Here is a 23,056-nt window from a genome sequence, read left to right as displayed (position 1 = left end):
TTCAGAATCGTGATTCTTGGGACTTGGAGTTATTGATAACGCGATTCAGGATTTTTACTACACGCAGCAGGGCCATCTTACGTGGTATTCTATTCGTAAATTGAATAAAAATTCCATGAACTTGGGGTCATTATCCCAAGAAAAATCTTGATAGCGCGATTCAGGATTTTTACTACACTTAGCAGCGCCATCTAGCGTGGTATTCGTAAATTAAACAAAAATAGGGAATATTAGGCAAAGCTCTGCGTAGGCGGCACCTTTGTGGCACATACAGTAAACAAACCACATTGACACATGGCCTACCGTGAAACAAGAAAATCGAAATTTCGTTATCTAATCTCTTTATCACTCTTGCATATTCGAGCGATAAAGAGGCAGATAGCTAAAATTCGATTTTCGCGTTTACCGGTAGGCCCTGTTAACAAACCGCCTTGATGCATCAATGTCATATTTTATTGTCTGTGAAAACTTGTCAAAAAACAGTTTAAGGCACAGTATGTATAAGTTAGTCTATGAATTTACTGCGTCGGTAGTGCTGCACTCTGGCGGCAGAACATTGCAGTAATATCCCCTATTGGATTAACTTGGGGTCATTATCCCAAGAAAAATCTTGATAGTGACATTCAGGATTTTTAATACACTTAGCATCGCCATCTAGCGTGATATTCGTATATTAAACAAAAATTGGATGAACTTGGGGTCATTATCCCAAGAAAAATCTTGATAGCGCGATTCAGGATTTTTACTACACTTAGCATCGCCATCTAGCGTGGGATTTAAAAATTAATGCGTTAGAGGGAGCAAGATACATTGCTATCTCGTTCTTGCGTTTTTTCTTCTTCTACAAGCATAAGCAATAACAAAACGTCGATGACAGCTGTCTGAAATGTCAACTGTTCTTTTCTTTCTGTCTCTGTCAGACCTGTCAAAATTTTATGTCGGAGTTTGAGGTAGTGGCACACTGCTTCGTAACAAAACCACGAAATAAATAGAAAGATCTCGTCTTTTTTGTTGTATTTCTTTTAAAGTAGTCGCCACTCCAACCAACGCATTACTTCGCCATTTGTGACTTTTAGTAACGAAGTACGGAAACCATGCAAAGTGCTAATTGCTTAAAGTGACGTGCATCCATCGTACATCATTAAACAAGTGCGTAATGTGCAGTGTTCTCTTCAGTGAACCGTGTTAAATGAACAGCCAACATGTTTAGAAGTAGAAGCTCGTGTTAAATGAACAGCCAACATGTTTAGAAGTAGAAGCTGGTTCGGGGGAGGCTGGGGCCGCCCCAAGAACCCTCATTCTCTCGAACGCTTGAAGTATTTACACAACATCCTATGCAAGAATACGACGGTGTCTGAGAGTAACCGTGGCACCCTAGTGGAGTCTTTGAGGTGTATAGCCGAGATATTGATATGGGGTGACCAGAATGATAGCTCAGTTTTTGAGTAAGTATTGTTTTGTGTCAAGGTTGTTTCATAATGTCAGTGGACAGTATGTTTTGGTTTTGTAAGTTGTATCTAATTAAGTAGCTCATTGTTTAGTTAGCGGTACACAAATGAATGCTATCGTTAGTTAACTAACTAAAGTCTTCATAACTAACTAGTTATGAACAGACTTAACACTTCAAAGCTAATAATACTTTAAACAGGTTGACTCTCATCTTCTATATTTAGCCATTTGAGTCTTTCCCAGGTCTGTTTTGGTTATATCTTTAAATGTATTTTCACCACACCATGTTCTAAAGGCTCTTTTTATTCTTTAAAAACGGATAAGATAGTTTGCATTTTATCAACTAAAGTGGATAAGTAACATTGATGCAAATCTTGAGTTGATACCTCATGTTGACTGGTCTATATTAAAAATATATAATAGCAATCATTTGGCTTTGATTTGAAATGTTTTACAGCTATTATTTTTCTCATTAAAGTGGGGAAAGTCTTGTTTTTCACTATGTAGCAAAAGCTGTTTAAGCCTTGTGCCTTGCTCCGTCACAATGCTCAAAATTCCACTTTTCAAACCACTTGCTATTCAATTCAATTTCAATTTGCTTGCTTATCAATATTTGCATGAGGATTTGAACAACAACTTTGCCAGGAATAAATCAAACTAACTTGCTGTTATTATTATGTTGGTTTTTTTTTGGGTCAATAAATTATTTTTTACTATGTAGTCAATTTTAACAACTGATGAGTGTAATCAACTTTTAAACAATTTGTCACTAACTTGCTAAATAATTAAAAACTGCTTTACCAGATATGCAAAGCTCGCTTAATGGTCAGAGATGTTTTGCACTCACTTAGCTATAAAACTCATTTACAGAGGTATCTAAAATGTATTTGTCATTTCAGCTTTTTCTTAGAAAAGAACATGCTCTCTTACTTCCTCAAGATAATGAGACAGAAATGCGGAGGCTCTTCATATGTATGTGTACAACTACTTCAGACATTAAACATACTGTTTGAAAACATACGGAACGAAACATCACTTTGTAAGTATACATAAAGTTACATAACCATAAGGTGGATATTGGTTATTACTAAACCTTATGGCCGCGCCGAAACTGGGTTTCCGGTAGTGGATTTCTTTTTTATCATCATCATCATTATTCTTAAGAGCCTAGCTCTTGTTGGTGGAGTAATCGCCTTTCCGTTCTGCTCTCTGCCACTGTTTTGAGCTCCTGATACGTCACTATGTTGATTTTCTCTTTGGCCTGGTCAATATATGCACGTCTCGGTCTTCCTCTGCCTCTCTGTTTTTCTATTCTGCCTGCAATTATAGATTTTATGTGAGTATTGTGACGTATCAGGTACCCCAACATGTTTCCCCTTCTGTTTTCAATTGTTCTTAGCAGAGATCTCTTCTCACCTACCAAAGTCTTTTTATCATCTGGGGAAAAATGTATTACACAATTTATGACTCATATTATCATGTCATATGCGTCATTATCTCTTCCTTTATTTGGTATTGGGTTTATAGGAACTTTCAATTATAATCTTTATCTTTGTAAAATTAATCATAATATGTAGGTGTAGGTATATGTGCGGTCTGTGGGCAAGTTTTACACAAAGGGCCTACAACACGAGTCCAATACAATAATATCCTTAGGATGCTGTTAAGGCTGCCGAGGCACTGTACTGCGTCAGGCATGTTCGCCGAGGCCGGAACTTTTATGCCATTAGACGGAAAAGAGTGGCGTCATTACTACGACGTGTGCGCGGCAGCACTAACAGCATGCCAAGGGCGTTAGACGAGCGCTTCGACTGCTCGCTCATTAAGTACTGGACAGAGGTAGTCATCGGTAGGTCTAAGTAGATATAGGTTACTAACATAGTGTTAAGTCTAAAATATTACTAACAAAATATGGATCGCTTTTGGTCTGAAATAAAATATTTTTATTTTATTTATTTTATTTTATAGCATATAGATGGAGATGATTATAAATACATATGGTTTAACTTAACAACTTATTGTTTAAAAAAACCTATCTTTACATTAAATTGTTTATACTTAACATATAAATAATTGTGTTAATAACATATGAATCTACTTTTATTAATTATATGTAGTAGCCAGGGCCATTACGATTCATTAAAACATAATATGTAATCTTAACGCCCATAAATAATTAGCAGGTACATCATAACAACTTGTTTCTTTAATAAATTGACAATATATTACATTTTATGAAGTCTGAGACATAATGAGATATAAATTACTTTTTATGACTATAAATAATACTATCTGTCCATTTCAATGTAATAACAATAACAAATATTTTGTAGAAAACAAGTTTATAAATATAACTAATAAGAAAAATAGCTTAAATAATCTTAGCAATCTTTGGCTTTTAACCTTACTTTTGCGTGGAAAGTAACATAAACATGGACAGTAGGTAAGCAAGTTTGAGCAAGAAGTCTTGATACCTATCACATCTTGTTAGGGCATTCAACAAAAAGGTCTACATTGTCAGCTACCTTAATAACCTGTACAAATTTGTATTATACACCGTTGAATTTAAAACTAAGTTATCAAACGTTACTGCCAAATATTGGCTTCTTAACTTTATTAAATGTGTTAAAAATATAGCGTCACACACCCGAAACTTTTCTGGAATGCCCCTGCTATTTCTAATCACATTTCCTTCTGTATACATCAGTTGGTATTTACAGATTACTTGCTGAGCAATAACCACGTGAACTCGATAATAGTGCATAAGTTCGACTTCTCCGATGAGGAGGTGATGGCATACTACATCTCGTTTCTCAAGACGCTCAGCTTCAAACTGAACAGCCACACAATACACTTCTTCTATAATGAGGTGAGTATTTTAAAGGACGTCTCCTTTCCAAACTAATATCCTTGATTGATTCCAAGATTTCATCATTCTCTTGCCCTTGTCCCATTCACTTGGGGTCGGCGCAGCATATCTTTCTCTTCCACACCTCTCTGTCACCCGTCATCTCATTATTCACTTGCGTTCGTTTCATATCATCTCTCACACAGTCCATCCACCTTTTCCTCGGTTTTCCTTTCCTCGTACTTCCCTCCACATTCTTTCGTAATACCTTTCTCGTCACATGACTTTCATCCCTCCGCACCACATGCCCGTACCACGCTAGGCGATGGTTGAATAAGATGTGTATTTGATGCGAGCCCGCGGCGAGATCGTTACACGCTCGCCTCGCTTTCAACTGTCCCGTAAATCGCCAGTGTGATAAAGCTCTTATTTAACGAGTGAAAAATTCAGCGAGTGAGCGAGAAAATTATGTAACACGACGATATTTTCGTAAAACGATGGAATCAATTGTGGCAAAATTAAGAGAAAAGGCAGAATTAAGGCCTTAAAATAAATACTTACTTATTACTTACTTGGTTGGCGCGGTGACCCAAAATGAGTCTTGGCCTCCAACACAAGAGCACGCCACTTTGATCGGTCCAGAGCGGTATCCCACCAGCTTTCACCGACGCCGAACTCACGGAGATCTGCCTCCACTCTATCTGCCCAACGGTATTTAGGATGACCAACAGGACGGCGTCCAGTTGGTCGACCCAAGTAGGCCCTTTTAGCTGCCCGATCTTCACCCATCCTTTCGAGGTGGCCAAGCCAGCGGAGACGATGCGCTTTGGCTATCAGATGTTCTATTTCGGCATTCTTTCGGATCCTCCAACTGCCATCGTCTCTTTTGACAGGTCCCAGAATAAATAATATGCACATAAAATTTCTTATTGCTAGTCATAGTCATCTGCGCTGTTCGAGCTCTTTGTACGAATTTGTTTGGCATTTATACATCCGGCTCTATCTCCAATTTACACCTTTTTTACTATACGCAAAACAAACTGAGGACCGAGGTTATATATCACTATCTCTCACTCTTGCCATGACTTCGTAAGTAATGAGAAGTTTTACGACCCCGATCGTCAGTTTGGTTTCTATTACCTCTCTTCTTTATACATATTTGTATGAATGAGCCACAAACAATTTAATTTCACAACCTTGTGAATACTTTTTATTTTGTTGTAATTTTAACTTACGAGTATACACAGTAGGTATGTCATCCGTAATATTGATTGAATAGAGGCGTGTTCAAATATTTGAAGACATGTTCTAAATATTGAAAAATATTTACAGCACACGAAAGACTTCCCTCTGTACACGGAGGCGATCAAATTCTTCAACCACTCAGAATCTATGGTGAGGATCGCGGTGAGGACACTGACACTAAACGTGTACAGGGTACAAGATGCGAGCATGCTCCGATTTATTAGAGATAGGTAATTATTATACACATACAATCATTTTTAGGGTTCCGTACCCAAAGGGTAAAACGGGACCCTATTACTAAGACTTCGCTGTCCGTCCGTCCGTCCGTCCGTCCGTCCGTCCGTCCGTCCGTCCGTCCGTCCGTCCGTCTGTCACCAGGCTGTATCTCACGAACCGTGATAGCTAGACAGTTGAAATTTTCACAGATGATGTATTTCTGTTGCCGCTATAACAACAAATACTAAAACCAGAATAAAAGAAAGATGTAAATGGGGCTCCCATACAACAAACGTGATTTTTGACCAAAGTTAAGCAACGTCGGGAGTGGTCAGTACTTGGATGGGTGACCGTTTTTTTTTTGCTTTTTTTTCGTTTTTTTTTTTTGCATTATGGTACGGAACCCTTCGTGCGCGAGTCCGACTCGCACTTGCCCGGTTTTTATTTTACCATTTAAGCCATCTACTCGAAACTAGGCCAAAGGTATGGCGCCATCGCTCGAAAAGATTGCACCATACCTTTGGCCTAGTCTGGCGTTACTTTTTGATATAGACAAATTTAACACATATCAGTGAAAGAATAAGGATCAAAGTCAAATGGCGCTCTAAAAGTTAAAACTTTTAGAACGCCATCTGTTCTGTCGAAAGATGGCAGTAAATTTACTGTGGCTACATAATTTACTTTGATAATCCGCCTCTATTTATAATTCTCTTTGATACAGGTCACAGGCGTTTATAAAATGTAAATCCCCGTAAATCCTCTCTACTTTATGTTCTTTTTTTTTGTGATTCATAAATCACAAAAAAAATACAACCCACTAAAAACAGTCAAATAAATTCATACCTCTCAATAACTCACACATCATATCAATGATACTTAAATTCGTTGCATTTACGAGTATTTCGATTAACTACATCTAATGAATTCCTCGTTTAAGTTTAATAGTTCTGATCGTTAATTGAATATTAAAGTTACATTGTATATTTGTAGAACTGCGGCGCCATACTTTAGTAACCTAGTTTGGTTTATCGGCAAACACATACTAGAACTGGACGCGTGCGTGCGAAACGACTCGGAGTAAGTACCTACCCTAATCTGCGGCCTGGCTGGAAATATTGACAAACGATAGTGCACTTTAACTTGTGACTGATAAGATTCATTTTTCAATAGGCTACATATGAGGTAAATAAGATTTCTAAACTATCACAGGGTAAATACTAGTAAAATACAAATTCTCTCGACTATTGTTGATGTGTTTAGTTGAGTCGTTGTCGTTACGAACGGATATCTTGCTAATGAAATGATTACATCTACTCAAAAGCCTAAAAATGCCATTATCAACAGTTTGTTATTGCGGTTGTGTTGTCTTGACAAACGTTTATGAATAACGCCAGAAATTATCGTGACTTCGAGTTTGACACTTATTTGACCGTGATGTTTTGTGGTAACTGTATTGTCAAACATCGCATAAAGGATATGTGTCATTAGCTGTTGAATTAAAAGCAGCACGAATTTTTCTTATCCTTTCTACAATCAGTACTAACTCTTTGGTTCCAAGAAGGTTTGGTTAGTTGCACATTTACAATATTTTTAGCCAGGCGTACCTTTGAATAGATACAATTATATAATTATTTCGTATTTTAAACTTATTGTTCACATTCCAGCCATCAGTCCCAACAAAAACTGGACGATTTAGTCGCCGAGCATTTAGACCACTTACACTACATCAACGACATACTCTGTCTCAACATTCCTGATCTCAACGATGTGTTGACTGAACACCTCTTGCATAAACTTCTTGTGCCTCTATACATATACTCTTTAACTTCTGATTCTGTAAGACGACCGGTCTCTCGTCAAAACTCATCACCATACAACAGAGATAACCTGCAAACTATAGAGGTTATAACAAGAAATTTAGAGGCTATCCTTAAAGGTAAAACCACTGATATGTCACCATCTAGAGTGTCTTTTACTAGACAGAGAATGGAATCAGATGATGAAGTAAAACCATCTGTGTCCTGTGTAGTATCACTGTTTCTACTGTCACAAGTGTTTTTAATAATCACACACGGTCCCATAGTACACGCTTTAGCATGGATAATATTACAATCAGATTTATCAGTATTCGAAGACGGTGCTACTAAGATATTAGAAATGTATATTAGTAACGCTAAATCCAGCGTCAAGCTAGAGTTTTCAAAGCCGCAACTAAGTTTAGAGAAGGCTTTGGAAAGTTCGGGACAGGAGAGGGATTACACGACACCGGAGTACAGTGGTCCTAAACTGTTTGGTTATGACACGGATCAATCTAGTTGCGATTTAGATCCCGAGTTGGTGTCCACTTCGTTGCCGTCCACGTCGCATATAAGTGAATCTTCCAGCGTCGCCCACGACTCAACGGAAGATCTGGTCACGCAGATAGCTTCAAAGTCTTCCAGTGCTATGATTTTAGCTAAGAAGAATATGCCTGATTCGCCTTTGCCCGACTCTGGTATTGAGTCGAGCTCTTCAAAATCCGGCCCTGAACTGAATAATATAACTGATGAGGAAAAACAAAAGCTACTCGGTGTTCCTCCTAGCTCTCCTGCGTTACCGTCGACGTCGATGGAAAATATACTTATTAGAGAGAATAGAGAGATTGAGACAAGGCCCTTTTTGAAGACGATTCTGGATTCTTTGGACTGTAGTGAGAATGATTATAAGGCGCTATTCGCGCTATGTTTGCTGTTTGCGTTGATAAATAATAAAGGTATTGTAAAACCTTCTTTTTACTTAAACACTTTGTCTTACTTTGTTATTTTAAATGTTTATACTTTAGATTTTCCATTAATGAATATGTTTTCTCTCTGCTCACTTGTCTGCCTGGATTTTCAGTTGGTAAGAAGTGCCATTGAATGCAATTCATTATAATTTATAATTCTATTTCAGTATGGAATGTCTGCCTAGTTTTTTCCAAAGTCACAAGTTTCCATTTTTCTAAAATTAAATATTTTATTATTTAACTAAGCCTCCAAAAATGAGGCCTGTTCGAAAAATGAGGATACCATGTTTCATGTAAAACACGAAAAATAGTGCTCCTAATTTTTTTACTTAAATGTTATTCAAAATTCTAAACTTAAGTCTAAATCTGAGTAATTATATTTCAGGCGTAAACACGGAACTCCTTGACACGCTTCTATGCCCAGAGCAGAACGAAAATTCAAATACAACGACAACTTCAAGCGAACAGTCTGTAGAGAGTTCACAAGATGGCGCCACTTCCACTCCGTCCAAACGTCCAGTGCAGAGCTACAACGCCCTGCTCATATCCAAGCTCACGGCTATCGTCGCACAGAGCTGTAAACCTAGTAAGTTGCATTATAGACCTTATGACTAAGAGATAAGAGTTAAATTCACATGATAATGCGACGATCTAACAGGCAACAGTTTTTACAAGATGGCGGCGCATCCACTAGCTCCGTCCAAACGGGCTGTGCGGAGCTACAAGTGCTACTAAATATGCTGTTTATGTTATTTCTACTCAGAATCACGAGCTCTTCCTAATAGGAGAAAAAGTGTCCCAAACTCATACAAAGTCTATGAAAAATGGCAACGGAATGGTAAAGAAAATCTTGGGAGTATTTGGATCTCAAGAACTCGCGATTTTGAGTAAAAACCTTCAACCTAGCGTTTTCCCGGCCTAGCGCCAGGGTCCGCTTTCCTACTCAATCTTCTCCACTTTGCCCGGTTTCGGCATCCTCAGGTGTGAGATTGTTCTCTTCCATGTCCGCTATCACGACGTCCAGCCAGCGCGTTTTAGGCTTAGGATTTTGAGTAAAAATAACATATAAAATTTCAAAGAAAAATAGATGTACCTACCTGGGGATTTTCAGAAAAAATGGTACCATTTACTTTTTTTCGAAAAACCATCAACTTTTGGGTTATTTAGACTTATATCACGAGTACTATTGAATGAGACAAAGAAAAAAAGTGTCCCCAGTTTTTCATACAAATTTTGGGTGTCAGTTTTGTAACGGTCCATACAAAATGTATGTCAAAATGCGTGACAAAACTGTTTTTTTTTTATGGGATTTTTTTTTCTTTTTAAATCGAAAGTCCTCGTGGTTAATCGAAAAAAAGTAAATGGTACACTTTTAAGTGAAAATGCCCACCTATGTGTAGAACTTAAATTAAAATGAGCCAATCATTCCAGCTTCAAAAGTCCGGTTAGTAACACTGGAGCTGAGCGTGACGCTGGTCGGCATCGCGATGCTGGGCGCGGGCGGGGCGCCGGGCGCGCGGCACGTGGCCGCCGCCGACGGCCTGCGCGCGCGCGCCGCCGCGCTCGCGAGGAATTTCTACAAGTGCGACGATATCTTCCTAGACATGTTCGAGGACGAGTAAGACTTCGTTTTACAAGCTTTTATTTAACTTGCCCCTTAGAGGATATAACCAAACGGAGACGCCTTGTCTGTAATTTTCGGTACAAAACAGTCTGCTGATTTTTGTGGGGAAGGGGCACGTGTAATGTATAGGTAACGTAAAAATAGCCATGTCAGATAAATGTCAGTCCATACAATGTGTATGACCATTGGCCGCCTATTATTGACAGAGGGGAACGCCTGTTAATGACTACGCCGTTTGGTTATATCCTCTATTTTTTTTCGCTTACTTATTTAATAAACTCAAGGACCGCGATGGTCATTTTATTTTTAGAACCGGACCCCTGAAGAAACTAATTGGTGACCTAAATCTTGGAAGCTAAAGACCCACTTCCCGATTTGCCGATTGAGTTGAAAATTTGCGTACATATGTAATTCGGGTGACAATGCAAGATTATGGTACCATCGAGCTGATCTGGTGATGGAGATAGGAGGTGGCCATAGGAACTCTGTGATGCAGAGGAAAGATGGAAACAATGCAGAATTGTCTCGATGAGTGTTGGCTGCCTGTGGTAAGAAAAGTACAGTCAGCGACAAAAGCTTGTACAAAAATGAAATTTTTGCTAATAACTTATTTTTACCTAAGTATGTGATTTTGTATTTGTGAAATGTACCTAATGTTTCCAAAATGATTTTGTCACAGGTATTGCGAGATGAGCAAGCGACCGTTGAACGTAGAGTGGCTTTGCATGGATGCGGCTATTCTCCTGCCGCCTACTCGCACACCCATGTCCGGCATCGCCTTCGCCAAGCGACTACCGAGCGGAGAGGTAAGCATTTATATTTTGCCACAGGTATTGCGAGATGAGCAAGCGACCGTTGAACGTAGAGTGGCTTTGCATGGACGCGGCTATTCTCCTGCCGCCTACTCGCACACCCATGTCCGGCATCGCCTTTGCCAAGCGACTACCGAGCGGAGAGGTAAGCATTTTTATTTTGTCACAGGTATTGCGAGATGAGCAAGCGTCCGTTGAACGTAGAGTGGCTTTACATGGACGCGGCTATTCTCCTGCCGCCTACTCGCACACCCATGTCCGGCATCGCCTTTGCCAAGCGACTACCGAGCGGAGAGGTAAGCATTTATATTTTGCCACAGGTATTGCGAGATGAGCAAGCGACCGTTGAACGTAGAGTGGCTTTGCATGGACGCGGCTATTCTCCTGCCGCCTACTCGCACACCCATGTCCGGCATCGCCTTTGCCAAGCGACTACCGAGCGGAGAGGTAAGCATTTATATTTTGCCACAGGTATTGCGAGATGAGCAAGCGACCGTTGAACGTAGAGTGGCTTTGCATGGACGCGGCTATTCTCCTGCCGCCTACTCGCACACCCATGTCCGGCATCGCCTTTGCCAAGCGACTACCGAGCGGAGAGGTAAGCATTTTTATTTTGTCACAGGTATTGCGAGATGAGCAAGCGACCGTTGAACGTAGAGTGGCTTTGCATGGACGCGGCTATTCTCCTGCCGCCTACTCGCACACCCATGTCCGGCATCGCCTTTGCCAAGCGACTGCCGAGCGGAGAGGTAAGCATTTTTATTTTTTAGGGTTTGTAACCACAAGAGACCATCTGTACCCTGTCACAGAATAAATAATAGTACTAGGTACAGAAGGTTCACTCTCTAACAAAACGCGTCTATTACGACAGATATGACCGCAAGGTGGCGCAAGCGCGAGCAGACGTCCGTTTCGTAGCAATTCGTGGCAACTACTACTGCTAGACACCAAAATTGGTGTGGATCGCATGTAGATACTTGTCGACGCGACGAAATCGTGGAGTGAGCCACATCTGACTCTGTTACTAAACCTCTGTACACGTACAGTTGCCATCAGAGCGGAGCGGCCAAGGTGCTCACAAATATATGAACACGCCTCTATTGTCAAGGCCTTATACTGCTTCAGATATTTTTGAGCAGCTTGGCCGCTCCGGTATATCTGATGGTGACTGCACATCTGTCAGCGGGCTGTATCTTTAGAGTCGTCATAGATAGATAGTTTATCACAGAATGTACCATGTCTACACTATTAATGAGCAGTTAATAGTTCCTATTAATAATGTATGTATTATTGTGCAACGTCAGAGGTAAATTTAAAACTTAATTTTACGCGATTAAGTCGCGTCGTTGTGAATAATAATGAACAACAATACTATTACCAAAAAGAATAGATAGTATAGAGGGGTCCTGTCATTGTAAATTTTGTAGTCACTATAAATTTACTGCCATCTATCGACACACGACTAAAACTCAATATGAAAACGTATAAAGTTTTTAAAAAAATGTATATATATGGATAAAATGATTTTGTTATTTTTATATCATTTTGATCCATGTTCATTCACTGATATCTATGTGTTAAAATTGTTAAATATGAAACGGTGTCGTCACGCCATCTAGCCGAGGATAGGCTAACGGTGTGTGCGCCATCTATTCGAGAATGACTTTTACTTGAAATCTGAGGCACGTTTTTTCCTTAGACTTTATTCGTCTTATACGAAGTTACATATGTCTTTGCTATTACAGACTACAGATTCGTTTCTCTAGTAATATACAAAAAACTTGTATTTGATTAATAAAATAACATCTTATCAACAGATGGAACGCGCCAGACGCGCCATTCGCACATTCTTCCTCATACGGGACCTGTACCTGAAGCTGACTGGCAAACCAGAAACTCAACTGCCATTGGCCAACCCCGCTCCTTTCGTGCAAGTTGGAGACGTCTTGGACCTAAGTGCGTACAACATAAGGTCGCTTTTACAATTTACCTGCTTTGTGTACAAGAACTGACAAGATGTTTAGCTAAGGGTGGTATTCCATCTGTCCAATATCATTGCGTCTCACTCTCTCATTAAGCAGAATGTGAGACAAAATATACATTGGACAAAGAAATTGGACAGGTGCAAGGTGGAATATCACTCTAACAGAGATGCAAATTTGGCCGACCGCGCTCCCTTCGAACAATTTGGGAGAAGTCTTGGACGTACTCATAGTCTACTACAGTGGCGTGCCTAGGGTTTTGGAGTAGGGCAAGCCGAAAGATATGTTTTCGTAATAACTGTCCAATCTTCACTCTTCGGACTCAAATGCATTCTGCTAACGTGTCGAGGCGAGCTAATCATAGGGCACTGAGGGAATACTATTACTAGATAGAATATTACAAACGGTGCCCTATTGATATTCCGAAAAAAAATACGCCGATTTTTGTTTCGCCGACAACGATTCGCAGACGGGTTGTTTGGCAGAGTAACGATTCGCCGAATCTCGTTACGCATAATACTCGTTTGCGAGAGTAGTCAATAAGCAGAACATTGATACGCATATTTACTATTCGTAGAATAATCATTAGGAACTGTCATAATTACCCGAGAAACCATTGGTCGAAACACAATAGGTCGAATGTTCATTTGGCATTAATATTGAATGTTTGGCATTAATATAAAAGGTAAACAATCTTGACGTGTCTTTTAATTGAAAAACTCTTTTTAAAAATAAGTCATGGTAAATATGTAACATTCACGAATCTAATACGATCATTTATATTCTTCTGCTTTCATAAGTAATACTTAGTTACTGATTTTTAAAAAGCGTTTTTCAATTAAAAGACATGTCAACGTCGCTTACCTTCTTTCTAATGCTAAAAAAAATTATAAAATAAGGTGAGATTTCAATTATTGATGAAGTGCACCTGATGATGATGATTGTTGATGATAATGATGATGATTTTTTTAAAGTAGTATGTTTAGCGATTACTCCAGCACCCATAGTCCGATATGAGTTATTCTTTTTTTGTTTGAAAAAAATTACCTTCGAGGTATTCCCATAATAATTTTGGTTCTGATCTGATGTTGTAATCCATGAGGAATTGACGGAACCCTTCAATTTTTAAAGGCATGTGTATTATGATTTCGGTATTTTCTAAAGTTACTCAAGCATTTCCTCCTGAAATCCAGGGCTCGGAACCGGTATTTTTTTTAAACCCCGTAATAGCCCAAAATGTTGAATTATTTTATGCTATTTACATAGGACTGAATCATATATTTAGGTAACAATTTTGTATTATTAGATTGTCCCATTAAAAATTAAATAATAAACCAAAGAACGAAAAAGAACGTAATAATACCGGTATTTTTGTATGGAGCAAATACCGGTTTCCGACCCCTGCTGAAATCCACCAATTTCATGAAGTGCAACTGTAGCCTTACCACGAGTTTGACACTACATATTCGCTAACTTCTTCGTAACTTTATATTTATATACATTATACTTAACGCATTTACTTAAAAAATGATAATATTTTATTTCATTCTTTTGTTTCGAAAATAACGACTTATATGTAAAATTTATTCGACTAAACATTGCTTAAACGAAACGATTACTCTGCCAAATGGAAATCGTCCAATAATAGTTCTGTGAATTTACACAGAAGCAAACTGAACGGTATGTGAACCAAGAGTCTACGTAACGTTAGTTGACCAGAAGTTACATTGACAAATAAATGACTCTGCGAAACGATGTTCGGCGAATCGTTGTCGGCGAATCGATGATCTGCTAAAAGTTTATCGGAGAATCATTAGGTACCCATTACAAACATATCAGCAATTGCATACCTCCGGTGGCTTTGATAAAAGCCGTTTAATTTATTTAAGTGAATTTCATTTGTATATACAATATTAACAAATTTACACGATAATAATTTACATACAGTTGTGCTGTGCGGTTAGAACAATCTTTTTGTTAGACAAATAGCTCGAGCTTGGTTTGTCGCTTTGAACATGTTTTTCTAGAACGACGTCATATTTTGATAGCAACGATACAAGTTCCAAAAAATTGCCCCTATTTAATGAAGTGTTTGACTCATCGTGTCCTCTAAAAGGAAGTTCTTGCTGTGCTAAATGGCACACAATATCGACTAACATCTGAAAAACACTACGATTGTTGTCAGAACGCATGTTATGATTTGATATTTCTTCTGATAATTGGCGCGACAAAGAGGCCTCGATCCTTTGTTTCCCAAAATTGCTAAAAGAAATCACTGCACACATATGTTTACCGGAATTCATGTGCCTCTTTATCGCTCCAGATAAATTATTTAAATCGTTATAGCCAGAAGTATTCCAAACGTTAATGTCGTTCGAAAAAAATATGCAACACCAGCAATACATCTTATTTGTATGGGAACAACCAACAATCCAATGAGTTTTGTAGACGGCCCTACAGATATTTCTCTGACGCGACTGACCTGACTTGACTGAGAAATACACAAGTCGGGTGTTGGTTTTGCCGCGGAAATTATGTCCCGTTTTTCGACAAAGGTCAAAGACTTTACCTTGTTTTGGTTAACTAAAACGTGGACGCATTTCAAACCGTCACAAGGAACCACTTCTTGATCCATTGTTAACACTTATTAAACTAAACGCCACAACAATGAACAAATCCACATTCACTATTTAATCAAATTCACTTAAACAAACTTTCGTTACTTTCGTCTCGACCACTGACTCGGCTCGACTAAATAAGTAATAATACACTTGAAGTAAACGCGAACGCGCGCTCGTGCGAACTTATGCAGCTTACTTCACTCCAAACAAAAGCCGAGCTTAAATCGCCTTATAAAATTGCTATACATACCAACAAATAGTTACATCGTTCTTTGGCGGTTTGTAGGCTAAATAGTGCCCAGAGCGGGACGAAAAAGCAAGCACGGTTGCAAGCCAACGAGTGCGAGTACGAGCAGGATAGCTAGAACATCCTACGCCTGATTTCTTTCGCGCGGACGGGACGCCACGCCGCGGCAAAATTTTGCAACACGCTCGTGCCGCGGTTCGAGGCCGCTGTGGCTTGAATTTAATAATAAGGGGTTCGTTTATTGATCTTATCACTACGTAATTTCGGTAAGGCAATTAGTTGCCTTAGGGCAAGCCCGGCTTTTGGGCTTGTATGGGAGTCACGCCACTGGTCTACTAAAACATGGTCTTCTCTTCCCAGAGTGACACAAGCCTACGTCACAATAACATTGCCACTTTATATAGCGCTATCGCATATTATTCTATAGCGCTGTCGCATGATGACGTAGGCTTGTGTCAGTCACGTGACCATGAAAAGACGGGAAGAGAGTACCAGGCGGAGTATATTATTATACCATGGACGTACTTATACTCTGTATCTTTAGGTATTTAAATAAAAGTAAACATAATCTGGCTGACTGGCTTAACCCGTGGAGCGCCCTAAACAGACACGTGTGCTGGTAACTAGTATAGGAGTTCCATACTACGGTAATTCTGGGGCGCTCCAGGGGTTAAGGAGCCATTTGAGGGTAGATGAAAACATTATACGATCTAAAATGTAACGGTTAAAGTCAGGTCTTTCAGTGACTGATCCAGGCGGTTTTGTAATTAGTCGGTTAACAAATGAAATGTTATAACAACCCGAAAATGTAGAAATTGTTTGTTTACTTTTATTTAAATACCTAAACAGACTATAGGACGTAGATCAATAGGTTGCTTTTACAATTTACCTGCTCTGAATAGTTGACCAGCAAAATCAGAGACGCGACTTCTGCTAGCCAACCCCGTTCCTTTACTTACCTGACTTCAAAAAAGGAGGAGATTCGCAATTTGTTCATAATCATCATCATATCAGCCAGAAGACGTCCAATGCTGGACATAGGCCTCCCCCAAAGAGTGCCACAATGCCCGGTCTAGCGCCACCCGCATCCAGCGGACTCCCGCGACCTTTACCAGGTCATCAGTCCACCTTGTGGGGGGTCTACCTACGCTGCGCCTTCCGGTACGTGGTCGCCACTCGAGATCCTTTCCGCCCCAATGGCCATCGGTTCCACGTGCAATGTGCCCCGCCCACTGCCACTTAAGTTTAGCGATTCGGAGGGCTACATAGGTTACTTTGGTTCTGCTGCGGATGGCCTCATTTCTGATGCGATCACGCAGAGAAACTCCCATCATAGCCCTCTCCATTGCCTTTTTGCAATTCGTTGGAATCTTTTGAATTGCACTGCATAAAATATTATTTCTCGTTGCAGATGACTCCGACCTGATATCCTGCGATATAATCCAAAAGGACGGGACGTGGCACCACAGGTTCCTCGCCGTGGACAACATACAGATTATATTGGTGGAGCCAGATAAGCAGCGCCTGGGTTGGGGTGTTGCTAAGTTAGTTGGCAGCTTACAGGACTTAGAAGTAAGTACATAATTAAGGGCCACTTGGACTATTCACTAACCCGGGGTTAACCGGTTAAACCTGGAGTTACCATGGTTACCAGTACAATTTGACACTGGGTTAACGGTTTAACCGGTTAACCCCGAGTTAGTAGGATGGTGCACGTGGGGCTTGGTGGCAAGTTCAGAAGCTGTCTTGCCTCAGTGTCTCGCGTATATCGCACAGACAGCTAATTTAACCCTTTTCCAGGCATAGTACGGTTTATTGACCACATACGTGTCAATAGAATTTCAACCTTAGACTTCAGGTTTAAGGTTCAAATCAAATTGGACTTTCGTAAAGTGTTACACGTAGTCAAATTAATCACCAAAACATAACAATATATGCAGATTTTAGATCATTGAATGTGTAAGGATCATTTAGAACATCTGATCCGCTTAACCACTTTCGCTTCAAACAGTATAATGTTATGTTATGCCTATAAAAATCGACTGCTTAGAATACCGCCTAAGGCTCGGCTTTTCACTCTTTAACGAGAGCCATTTTGATTATCTGACCGACACAGACTCCGACTATTTAATCTATAGGATAAGATACTTTCGAGCATGAACATTGCATAGATTTTGAGCGATCCCGTTGTCTGACTTGCTTAATTTGAATTTTATTATTTAGTTATTTATTTTTAAACTTTATTGCACATAAAAAAGAGTACAACAGGTGGACTTAATACCGCTATATGCATTCTCTACCAGTCAACCATAGGGCTAAACAGAAAAGCGTCAAGGTGGGTGCAGTGAGAAATAAACAGAAAAAAACGTAACTTTTGAGCGAAGTAAAATATCTACGTTAATTTTGACAGCTCTTGCTTGCTATTTTGTTACATACGTTGCGTACTAACTGCCGTAACTTTTCAGATACAAGGCGACAAAGAAGACCCCCGTTGCCTGCACCTCACCATACACAAACCGCGAGTGGGCGCCAGTGGAGCGCTTCCTCGCACCGTGCTGCTGCGAGCCAAGTTCAAGTTCGACGACCATATACGAAGTATGGCGGCTAAACAGAGGCTCACCAAGGTAAGCAAAACTCAAATGTAAGTTACTTATAGTTATAAAGTAGTAGTGTTGATTGCTACACATTAAATTTAAATATGTGCGAAAAATTATCAAATCAATTTTAACTTTTGAAGAAAAAGAATTTTTCTTTCAACTTAATCGGTCGCACAATTTTTGAGATTTCGCTGTGTAACTGCTATTCTGAATGAAATGGTGGAAGTGTCTTAATTATGCGTTATCTACTTTTTTTTCTATCAAGGTACGGAATCCTTCACTGTGTTTGATACGATCGTGTGCTGCTATTGTTTAACATGCCAATTCTTATGGTTAATTAGACTGAAATGGCGGGACTACTTAGACGCCTTCATCAGGCTGAAAAAAGCACAACAACGGGAGTTGTGGAAATCAAGGGGAGAGGCCTTTGCCCAGCAGTCGGACACTATAACGGGCTAAGAAACGAAACAAACAATTAGACTAGGTTGCAAATACTTTAATAACGGGTATTTTCTAGGGCCGAACCAAATCCCGCCAAAAGAAGATGCAGCAGATCGGTCGGCTGCTGGAGGTGGCCGGCATGGCGGGCGCGGCCGCGCCGGCGCCGCGCCACCGCCCGCTGTTCGCGCGCCCCGGCGTCACCGCCGTGCGCCGCCACGGCAGTGAGTCTCCACCACACTGTCTAATACCACAGAATAAATAATACTACTGCCGTACAGAAAGGATGCTTCCTACAAAACCGAAGTTTGACAGCGGTTCAGGGTCGAATTATGCTGTCCCTAATATATGGCGCTATCCCTTTCGGCTACAGCGTTGTCAAAATTCAAGCCATTATCTTATGTGGTCGTGCACGCAAAGGGACGTCGAGTTGTGTCAACCCTAATAATTTCTCGGAGCAATGCTGAGCCGAGCGGAGCCGAGTTTGGCCGAAGTCAGGAGTTTCGCATCCCTACTAATACTCAACCGCAACTAGAGTTAAATCAAAGAGAATTTGAAATTGATTTGCTTTCATGAAATTAATGCATGCATTACGAAAATATTAAATTACACGTGAAACTGTTGGTATAACTAATGCCACAAAATTAATTTCACGCCACTAATTTCGTAATGTAAATCCCGCTTAATGTTATAGGTGCGGACGGCGACGACATAGAGCGTCGACTCCGCAGGCCCAGCGGGCATATGCTCAAAGACGGCATCGTCGTTTACCGCGAAAGGACTACAAGCCGAGAAAGGTTAGTATTATTATTAATGTTGCCTTTTACATATAACTGACATAAAAATGCACGCAGGAGAGAATTAATTGGAGTGTTAAAAATACTAAATTTAATTAAAAATAGTTTAACTGATAGGACTGATTAAAAATATGGTTAATTACAAACGCGAATGAAACGCGACGAATGTCGTTCGCGCATAAAGTTCGTTAGCGCATATAGGCAGCTGAAAAGTGCATACCGACTTTATTAATGAATTCAATTTGTACATTTTTGTAATTTTGCTGCTGTACATTGTAGCGGTAGAACTTTAAATGACACGTCTGGGAACCTACTGCGAGCTTCGAAAATCTGAATTTATATATCTTCGTCTCTGTTGCTCTAGTCACGGGGATAAACAATAATTCAATAATATATATTTTTACGGTACTCACATAACAATGGTTGAAACTAATATCCACTTAACATAAACAACCTTATTTGTTTTGGCATACAGTAGTATATCGCGTGGCAGCAGCGGCCACGCGTCCCGCGACGGTTCGCCGCGCTCCCGATCCGAGGAGATACCTCTTGAAGACATCAGGAGGAACGCGGTAGCGGCCACTATTACCGCCCCCGCTACCGTCACTATGCTGGTAAATACACCTTATTCCTTCGGCATACAGTAGTATATCGCGTGGCAGCAGCCGCCACGCGTCCCGCGACGGTTCGCCGCGCTCCCCATCCGAGGAGATACCTTTTGAAGACATCAGGACGAATGCGGTATCGGCCACTATTACCGCCCCCGCTACCGTCACTATGCAGGTAAATATACCTTATTCCTTCGTCATATAGTAGTATATCGCGTGGCAGCAGCGGCCACGCGTTCCGCGACGGTTCGCCGCGCTCCCGATCCGAGGAGATACCTCTTGAAGACATCAGGACGAATGCGGTAGCGGCCACTATTACCGCCCCCGCTACCGTCACTATGGAGGTAAATATACCTTATTCCTTCGTCATACAGTAGTATATCGCGTGGCAGCAGCGGTCACGCATCCCGTGACGGTTCGCCGCGCTCCCCATCCGAGGAGATCCCTCTTGAAGACATCAGGAGGAACGCGGCAGCGGGCACTATTACCACCCCCTCTACCGTCACTATGCAGGTAAATACACCTTATTCCTTTCATAAATTTGGTGGCGTAAATTGGTGTCTGTATGTGCCAAAAACTTATTACATTTCAAAATTTGACAGCACCCAAGGCTCGTACTTCTGAAATATCCTGTAATTTGAGCATCTAAAGCTACCTAACCTATTGCATCTACTGCTATATAATAGGTATTGAGACTACTGGATACTAGTTAAGATGGTCTGGTTTTGTACAGGCAGCGTATGTTGTAATGTGAAACTGACTATTTTCGGTTTGATGAGTATCTCACCTTAACTACAATAACAACTATTATCAATTTGCCCATATCACAAAGAGTAATTATCGTTTTTCCTCCACAGACTCAACCGAGCACATCTCAAGCCCAGAAACCACTGACTTCCTCCGAAGAGACATCGTTCATATCGGGCGAGCCGCGACCCAAACGCAAGGGAATCGTCGAAACCATTTGATATTAACCTAAACTGAGGTATGGTTAGAACTAGCGAGGATTCAACTAGTGATCAAATTATTTTATTGTTCCTCTGACCGGCAAAGACGGTAACTGACTTGGTTACAGCCCAATATCAACCTTCGTGCTTTCCCACAAGCACGATAGGCTGTTTAAAGGGTTAAACAATTATTATGATTAGTTCCCTAGTTGTATAGATGGCAGCACCATCTCTTTCGCCTCGCTATACCGCAATCCTGTAAAGAATTCGTATAGGAGGTTCAAACTAGGGCTCGCGGTAGCGTCCGGGTTTCGTGTACCCGTCTCCGGGGCCCCGTTCTCGTGTTACACGAAACCGGATTTCGATTTACGTCGTGTAATTAAGATCCGTGTACCCGTGTTACCCGTGTGTCCGGATCCACGGATACAAGGGTCCAGCCCGTTCTCGACGTATAGTGACGATCGGACGTGTTCTTTATAAGAGCGAAGAATGAAAAGTTCATAACGAACATTAACACATTACCAATAACAAGCAATACGAAAAAAAAACAGAACAACAACAACTAGATCCGGAGCCGAACGCACTACACGGACACGGACTTTGACGGGTTCGTGTAGTTCGGACGCTTAGCACCGCCGGGGATAAGAACACGGACGCACGGGTTGGCGTGTAGCATGGATATCGGGAACCCTAGTTCAAACACGTCCTGTACGCCTAGCCATTCAAAGATTATGTACTATCGTGAAATTTAGACCGGTACCGCCGTGATCTGGGTGGTCTAGTGGTTATGACGCCGCGAATGCAAAAGTTGCTTTTCGGTGAAGGAAAACATCGTGAGGAAACCGGACTAATCCCAATAAGGCCTAGTTTCCCAGAGAAACCCAGAGGTTGGAAGGTCAGATGGCAGTCGCTTCCGAAAAAACTAGTGCCTAAGTCAATTCTTGAGATTAGTTGTCAAGCGGACCCCAGGTTTATGAGCCGTGGCAAAATGCCGGGATAACACGAGGAAAAAGAATTAGTCCGGCAGTTCTCGACATCAGTGTGTAACACAAAGTGCTTATTATTTCACGCTGTTTTAGGATAGAGAACGCTAAATAAATTATGTAAATAATGCTATTGTCTGAATGCCAAGGTTCAAGGGGCTATCTGACAATAAAGAGGTACAGTCAGCAGCAGAAGTTGCTAAGCGGGCCAGGTGTTCAAAATGCAACTTTGTTGTTAAGAGAATAAGAGCGTGTTTATGTAATTTTAGAACATCTCGCTCGCTTAGCAACTTTTGCTGCTGATTGTACGAGTATATGCCAGTGAACGTTAGTAGAGTAGATAGATATTTGTAACCAATCTGTTGGAAACATGGTGCGTGTTTTAATGAATTTAAAAGTATGTTACTCATAATTTAAAACGAAACGCGGAGCATATGTGTGACTCGGATAATATGAACGATTCGCTCGGTGCATGACGGTGGCGCCGCTCTAGTGGGTGAGGTGAGGGACATATTATGCTCTAATAAGCCGAATAGCGCTATCTCAAAAGAAAATTCATTGCTAACTTATACTTTAGTTTCGATAGCTGATAGATCCATTTTCAAAATCATTTGTTATTGAGATAGCGTTGTTTGGCTTTGGAGGGCAGTATTGTTATATGGCAGTTTGCTGCCAAATAATATGAAGATGTCGTCCCACGAAAATTCGTATTTTCACCACGTCGTGCGTTGGCGTCGCTTGTATTTCCCCCACCACCAACTTTTCACATAGCCAATACCCGTACAAGTTGGTAATGAACAGACATCGTAAATTTTATAGCATTTTCGGTGCAGCGGAGTGGTATTAACGGAATTGGTATAAACAATTTCAACCCTAAT

The 23,056-nt window shown here is 40.6% G+C and overlaps 1 protein-coding gene and 1 long non-coding RNA gene across 2 annotated transcripts in view; one reads left to right on the top strand and one right to left on the bottom strand.

Annotated features, from left to right (window-relative positions):
* LOC134791805 (uncharacterized) overlaps positions 1–23,056 on the bottom strand; it is a 470,284-nt gene that overhangs the window by 59,413 nt on the left and 387,815 nt on the right. The gene's annotated exons all lie outside the window — the stretch shown is intronic.
* Positions 961–22,684, top strand: LOC134791500 (protein CLEC16A homolog). The gene is made up of 16 exons (XM_063762545.1): positions 961–1,445; positions 2,349–2,488; positions 4,170–4,318; positions 5,630–5,772; positions 6,749–6,835; positions 7,423–8,510; positions 8,908–9,108; positions 9,954–10,140; positions 10,826–10,952; positions 12,776–12,914; positions 17,220–17,380; positions 18,274–18,432; positions 18,923–19,067; positions 19,538–19,640; positions 20,116–20,254; positions 21,106–22,684. The coding sequence occupies exons 1-16, from the start codon at positions 1,243–1,245 to the stop codon at positions 21,214–21,216; spliced, it is 3,282 nt and encodes a 1,093-aa protein (XP_063618615.1). The 5' UTR covers positions 961–1,242; the 3' UTR covers positions 21,217–22,684.

This window comes from Cydia splendana, chromosome 6 (assembly GCF_910591565.1).
Source record: "Cydia splendana chromosome 6, ilCydSple1.2, whole genome shotgun sequence".
NCBI classification, from domain to species: Eukaryota; Metazoa; Arthropoda; class Insecta; order Lepidoptera; family Tortricidae; genus Cydia; species Cydia splendana.
Note: the sequence above shows the minus strand (reverse complement) of the source record. Positions and strands in the feature narration are given on the sequence as shown.